Source organism: Sapajus apella, unplaced genomic scaffold, assembly GCF_009761245.1.
Source record: "Sapajus apella isolate SASKATOON/1434 unplaced genomic scaffold, GSC_monkey_1.0 scaffold44, whole genome shotgun sequence".
Taxonomy (NCBI): Eukaryota; Metazoa; Chordata; class Mammalia; order Primates; family Cebidae; genus Sapajus; species Sapajus apella.
This window is the reverse complement of record NW_022436984.1, coordinates 19,056,184-19,062,227: the sequence shown is the minus strand read 5'-3', so window position 1 is coordinate 19,062,227 and position 6,044 is coordinate 19,056,184. Positions and strand designations below refer to the sequence as shown.

Below are 6,044 nucleotides of genomic sequence, written 5' to 3'. Positions count from 1 at the left end.
CTTCTAAATCTTTCTTTAAAAGCTATAAAGTTCTACAGTCACATTTCAAGATACATCTATGTACGAATGCTTGATCCATTAATTATCTGGAGCCCTGTCTGCCCTGCAATTTCTATTCTAGCCCAGTGTTTCTCAAAGCAAGCCTCATCTGGTCAGAATCTCTGGGAGAGCTGGTTAAAAATGTAGAGTCCCAGCTTATTCCAAATCGTAGCATCAAAAGCTCTCAAGGTTGGACCAGGGGATCTATATTTTTAACACCTTCCCTTAGTGATTCTTATACACATGAAAGTCTGAGTAGTGTTATTAACTGATTCTTGGAAAACCCAGCTATAGCGATAGTGTTATAATAGATTTTACTTCAAAGCATCAGCAAAATCTTTCCTTCTCTTTGAAATGAGCTTTCTCCAAAGCAACCCCCTTTGTCATCACAACTGAAATGTCTCCCATTATCTGAAGAATAATTATCTCAGCTTGGCTTTTATGCATTCTAGAACCTACCTCAGTTATCTAAACTTTCTCCCACTGCAGAGTTTCAAAAGTATGGGCCCCATATCACTAACGAAGCTCAAAGACACCTGGAATGAACTTCGTTTCTGTATTGTAGAGCCCTGTTTATTTTAATGTGAATAAAGAAAAGTTATAACTATACTCTCCAAACCTGTGATTTCATGAATAGCAGTGCTTAAGAAAACACTAAGTGGAAAAGAAAAGAATCCATTTTTTAACTATTAAGTAAATAAAAGCACAGGCAGTACTCAGATCAATGTCTTACATTTGGGAAACCTTGTCCTGCCCACTCCTTACCAACAGGTACACTCAGTTTCCACCCTGCTGATCCATTCTCCAACCCCTGACCACAGGACTGTCTGCCTTTATTCCTGCAGTGGTCGTGCCAGGAAGCACTGCTCCTTCTTGCAGATACCTCTTTAAATGTAATCTACTGTTTCATGCCCAGCTCATTCACGCCTGCTTCCAAAAGCCCTCCTGAATTCTTCCAGTTCTTCCTACCCTTTTTTTTTTTTTTTTTTTTTTTTTTCCAGAGACAGGATTTCGCTCTGTCACCCAGGCTGAAATATAGTGGCCTGATTGTCAGATCATAGTTTACTGCAGCCTTGAACTCCTGGGCTCAAGTTATCCTGCAACTTCGGCCTCCAGAGTAGACTACAGGCACACACCACACCACAGGAGCAGAGTTGGCTAATTTTTAAGTTTGCTTTAGCTATGGAGTCTTACTCTGTTGCCCAGGCTGATCTTGAACTCCTGGGCTGAAACGATCTTCCCAGCAGCTCCGCCTCCCGAGTAGCTGGGACTGCAAGCATCAGCCACGGTGCCTAGCCCACTCCCTTTTTGAACTCTTAACATACTCATGGTACCACTGGTATGGAACCTAATTGCTACTTAAGTGTCTGTATCAGGAGTGTCCAACCTTTTGGCTTCCCTGGGCCACCCTGGAAGAACTGTCTTGGGACACACATAAAATACACTACCACTAACGATAACTGATAAGGTAAAAAAAACTGCAAAAAAACCCCTCAATGTTTTAAGAAAGTTTACCAATTTGTGTTTGGCAGTATTCAAAGACCATCCTGGGCCACTTGTGGCCCGAGGGCCATGGGTTGGACAAGCTTGATCTATATGTAAGTACTTGGTGTCATTTCCTTAGTGAAATGGAGACCCCTGAGAGTGACCCAGGACCTCATTTTCCTCTGGATTGCCCACAGTGCTAAGCTTCCCTGGTTGGACCTGAATGCAAAATAGAAGCTCCAGGAATACAAGTAAATTGAAAGTGCAGATGAATCCAGTGTTCCGCAGCAATGAGAAGCAGCTGCTTCATGCTATCCACATCCCCTTACTTCAGGCCAGATCTCTTAGCCGCACCTGAGAAGGGTGTGTCTCTTCATTCCTGCCAGGTAAGGAGTGCAGAGACCTGAGCCCAGAGGATTCTACCCAAAGGTACGATGAACCCGTGGGTTTACCCTGAATATTAAGACTGGGAAAGGCGAACTTAGCCCAGCTGCAAATTGCCTCCATTTCTAAAGGCCAGTCACCCCTGCCAATGCATCCCCACCTTCACCCTGGAGGAACCAGAGTGGCCACAGCATCCTCTAGCGAAAACAGATGAGCATTCTGAATCTGTCCCACCACTTGATTCATCCTTGAGACTCTGGGCTTCTCTATCTCAAGTTTTTTAGTTTGTCCAATACCTGCCATACCTAATTCACACTTGCCATAAGGCAAAAGAGATGAAGTTATCAAGCACAATAAAAGTGTCAAGGACACAGCACGCAGATCTGCAGGGAGAACAGGCTGGGAGGCCAGATAGGCAGGCTGGGCTCCCCATCAGACAAGCCGTGGGCAATAGGAGGTGAGGGCCCTACTTCCAGCCCACCTTTGCTTGTCACGTGACCCTAGCTCTCTATCTAGCTTCTCTGGAACTCAATGTCCTCGTCTGTAAAACTTGCCTGTGCACTAGATGATCTGGTCTAGAGCCAAATCCAACATGAATTTGAGAACCTTAGAGGATCATAACCAAACAAGTTCCCACTGCATGCTTCACTAGGAGTGATGAAGGTGGGGACCGTGTCCTAGAGCTCCCAGAGTTTCAGGTGTGCCCAGCAAAGCATCACCAGAGATACGAAGACACTCTCCCTCCAACCAACATCTGTTCTCTCGATAAATGCGGACCTGCTGTTCCTTGTCCCTGCTCTCTGCCCCCCTGTCCAAGCCCCTCATCTGCATACACTGCAAAAAGCCCACATCTCCTAGCTACCAGGGTCAAGTTTTTTCGGTCCCTTTCCTGTCCAAAAACAACAACTCCAAAATCACAGGTTTTCAGTGTCAAGGTCTGCCTCTGAAATAAGTTACCCCTTCCGCTCCCCCTCTCATATGCACTGCTTCCCTGAGGAAAGGGCCCAAAGGCCATGCATGGAAAGGAAATGGGGAATGAGTGGGAGCTCTGCTGTGGAGGCTTAGGGAAGCAGAGATGAGGGACATCTGTGAAGTAGAATGGAATGCCATGGAGTTCCTTGGGATTCCATAAAGGTTTGCCTGCTTTCCAAAGTGCAAACCACAAATCTAGAGTTCTACGCATGTGGCTTGTTGGAGCTTCACTGTGAGACCGTAACCATGGTTTCAGGCAGACTACATCACAGCCATGAGCATAAAAACAAAAGGCTCTCTCCTATTTCTCCCTAAAACTCCGTGTCCTTGAAAAAAATATGTAAGTTGATATGCCAAAGTGATTCATGTGCAACTTCTGACCTTTAGGAGATCCATGAAGTTATCTGGTTTTCAATAAAAAGCAATTGCTCTATACCACTTTTGAGGCTTAGAGAGATCTCTCACTTTTTGTGTAGACCAAAGAACCCTGAAAACATATACATCCAGAGGAACACTTGTACTTGCTCTTGGTGGGAACATGTCACAAACCTGAAAACACAGAAATCCATGTCCTAAATTAACACCTTCCTTTCAAGAAGAGAAAAAAACAAAACAAAACAAAACAAAAACAAAAAAACGAAGATTTGCTTCTCTCTGTCCAAGTGCCAAGGTTGGATGCATTTGGTTTATAGTACATTGAGACAAGGCCTATTTCCAAATCCTTAATAGTTTAACAATGAAATCAATTAACAATTTACTCAATCTCAGACTCAGAAATCGTCTTTTATTGCGCAGTATCTTGACAATCAAAACAGAGAAACAATATAACTTTAAATAAGATTCAAAGCACTGACTTCCAATTACCCACAAGCAGAACCCCTCTTCAAATGCAACATTCATCCTGCATGGATGGGGCAATGAATTGGACAAAACAAGCTCGGCTGATGTTTCTGGGACCGTAGAGGGGACATCCTGGAGGAGGACACTTTTTTTCTACTTGTATGTCAGATGATGAGCTAACCGCCATGCAGAAGAATACAAACACACCAGCTTCCTCCGGGAGGGAAAAATAAAGCAACTCCTCACTCGGCTAAGCAGGACAAAGCCAGGACGTGCAAGAAGGCTTCAGTCAAAGGCTCCACGTGCCTTTCCAAGGACGGAGGGACCCACCCACACACAATCACACACAGCCAGCCCACCACGCGCCTGCGGAAGAAAGCCGGGTCCTCGGCCAACCTTCAGCACCAGCGGCCCAGGCTCTCCCAGTTTGGAAACCTCCCGCAGCACCACCATCTGGAGGGCACAGAGGGGGCAGAGGGCCACATCCTCTTTCCAAGTCTCCTCTTCCTCGTCAATGCCTGTTTCTCCCCAACTACGAAGTGAAGTGTACCTCCCCAAGGAAACTGAGACCTACAGGCATACACACCCCCCAGTCGTCACTGAGTCCCGGAGCCCTACGATCAAGGCCAGCGAATCTTTCCGCGGGACCCCACAACCGGGTTACCGGACCGACGGAGAGGCCCCGGACTCACCCAGTCCTCGAAGTGGCGGCTCCCGTTCTGCAGCAGCTCCTCAAACTGGATGGTGCAGTTGGCCACGAAGTCGTCGTAGCCGATGGGGGCATCGTGAAAGACAGCCAACTCGATCTTGCGCCCGTTGCACACATCAGTGACGAACTCGTCGTGCCAGGCCGGGCTGTTGGTCTTCTGCTTGGTGGCCGTTTGGCCGATGCGCGAGTCGTCCACATTGAGAGCAATGTAGGGGTCGAGAAGGAAAGTCTGTGGCCGGGGTCCCACCGCATGGCGCAGCGACCAGGCTGTGGGCTTCAAGCTCACGGCCTCGCAGATTTTGATCTTAAGAAGGCCATTGAACACTACCATGGTCGGGGCGGGGAGTGGGGGCCGGGGTCACTCCGTCTGCCCCGAGGGCAGGAATGAAGAACCGACGGCCCGGCGCTCCGAGCCACGGGGACTCTTGGGTCCCCTTTCGCCCCACCCCACACACTCCCTACACCTTGTGGCGCTGCGCCCTGCCGCGGGCGATTCTCAGCCAGTGCATGTATTTCCTCGCCGGGTTCCTAACGGAAAACAGGGAGGGGGGAGAGCTGGGGGACGTCCGTGCTTGGAGCAAGTCTCTCCCCCCGACCACCAGCTGCACCTCCAGAAGAGAAGACGAGCTGTCGGCTCTGCTGCAAGCCGCGGGGGCTGCCTGGCTGCCTCGCTGGCTCTCCGGCTCCGGGCTGCGGGAAAGCGGGCGCCGCGCCCGGCGCTTACCTACCTTTCCGAAACATAATCCCGGGAAATTTCGACTCCGGGAGGGGGATGGGGCGGTGGGACGGGGCGGGGACGAGAACCGGGGGCGCAGATTTCAACCCGGATCCTCTTCGCACACCCAGCGCCTGCTTCTGACCGCACGGGGCGGGGGGTGGACCGAGGGATGTTCAGTCTATCCGGAGGGATGCATGTCGAGAGGAAATGGTCCTCCTCGGAGCCAAATTTTTAAAAATCCACAAGCCCCACGGCCAGCCGGGGCCGCCGCCTCCTGGGCGAAGCAGCGCCACGCCAGAGCCGGCGATCGGGAGGCGCCAGGAGCCCGGAATCTCACATCCGCGCGGGCTCGGGAGTCCGGGCGGCAGCCGATCCGGCTCGGGGCGCAGGCCGGCACCGGGCGGTGCGCAGCGCGGCGGCGGGGCCGGGACTGCGACTCGGCGCGGCCCCACCTCCTGGGCGCCGGCGCCCGCCCGCCGCGCTCCCCGCGTCCCCGCTCTCAGCTGCCGCTCGCTCGCCGCCCGCCAGCCCGCGCTCCCCCGCGGTCTCCTCTCCCTCCGTCGGTGTGCGAGCGAGTCTCCCTCCCTCTAATGCAGGAAATGCGCAAAAGACGTCAGTGTGTGTGAGTGTGTGCGAGTGCGTGTGTGTGTGTGTGTGTGCACGCGCGCGCGCGCACGGCAGTGTTTGGGGAAATAGAAAGTTTTGCCGGTTGGGGGAGCAATACGGAAAAAGTGAGCCGAGGAGAGAACGGCGGAGAGCGGGCGAGGCTGCCCGGGTCGCGGCGGCGGGCGGGGGAGCCGGGCGGGGACCCCGCGCAGGACCTGGGGGAGCGGCGGCGCTGGGCTGGGTGCGCGTGGCGCGGGCGGTGGATGGGTCTCCTTTGGTCCCCACCGGGAG

The 6,044-nt window shown here is 51.9% G+C and overlaps 1 protein-coding gene across 2 annotated transcripts in view; it reads right to left on the bottom strand.

Moving 5' to 3' along the window:
• Positions 1 to 5,186, bottom strand: part of PRKCE (protein kinase C epsilon) — a 535,093-nt gene extending 529,907 nt beyond the window's left edge. The window contains exon 1 of one of the 2 annotated variants that reach the window (XM_032239536.1): positions 4,413 to 5,186. In XM_032239536.1, coding sequence (XP_032095427.1) covers positions 4,413 to 4,760 — 348 coding nt within the window. In that variant the 5' untranslated portion in view covers positions 4,761 to 5,186. The remainder of the gene's footprint in view (positions 1 to 4,412) is intronic. The other variant, XM_032239537.1, reaches the window with a different exon arrangement.
• Between the last annotated feature and the right edge of the window lie 858 nt (positions 5,187 to 6,044).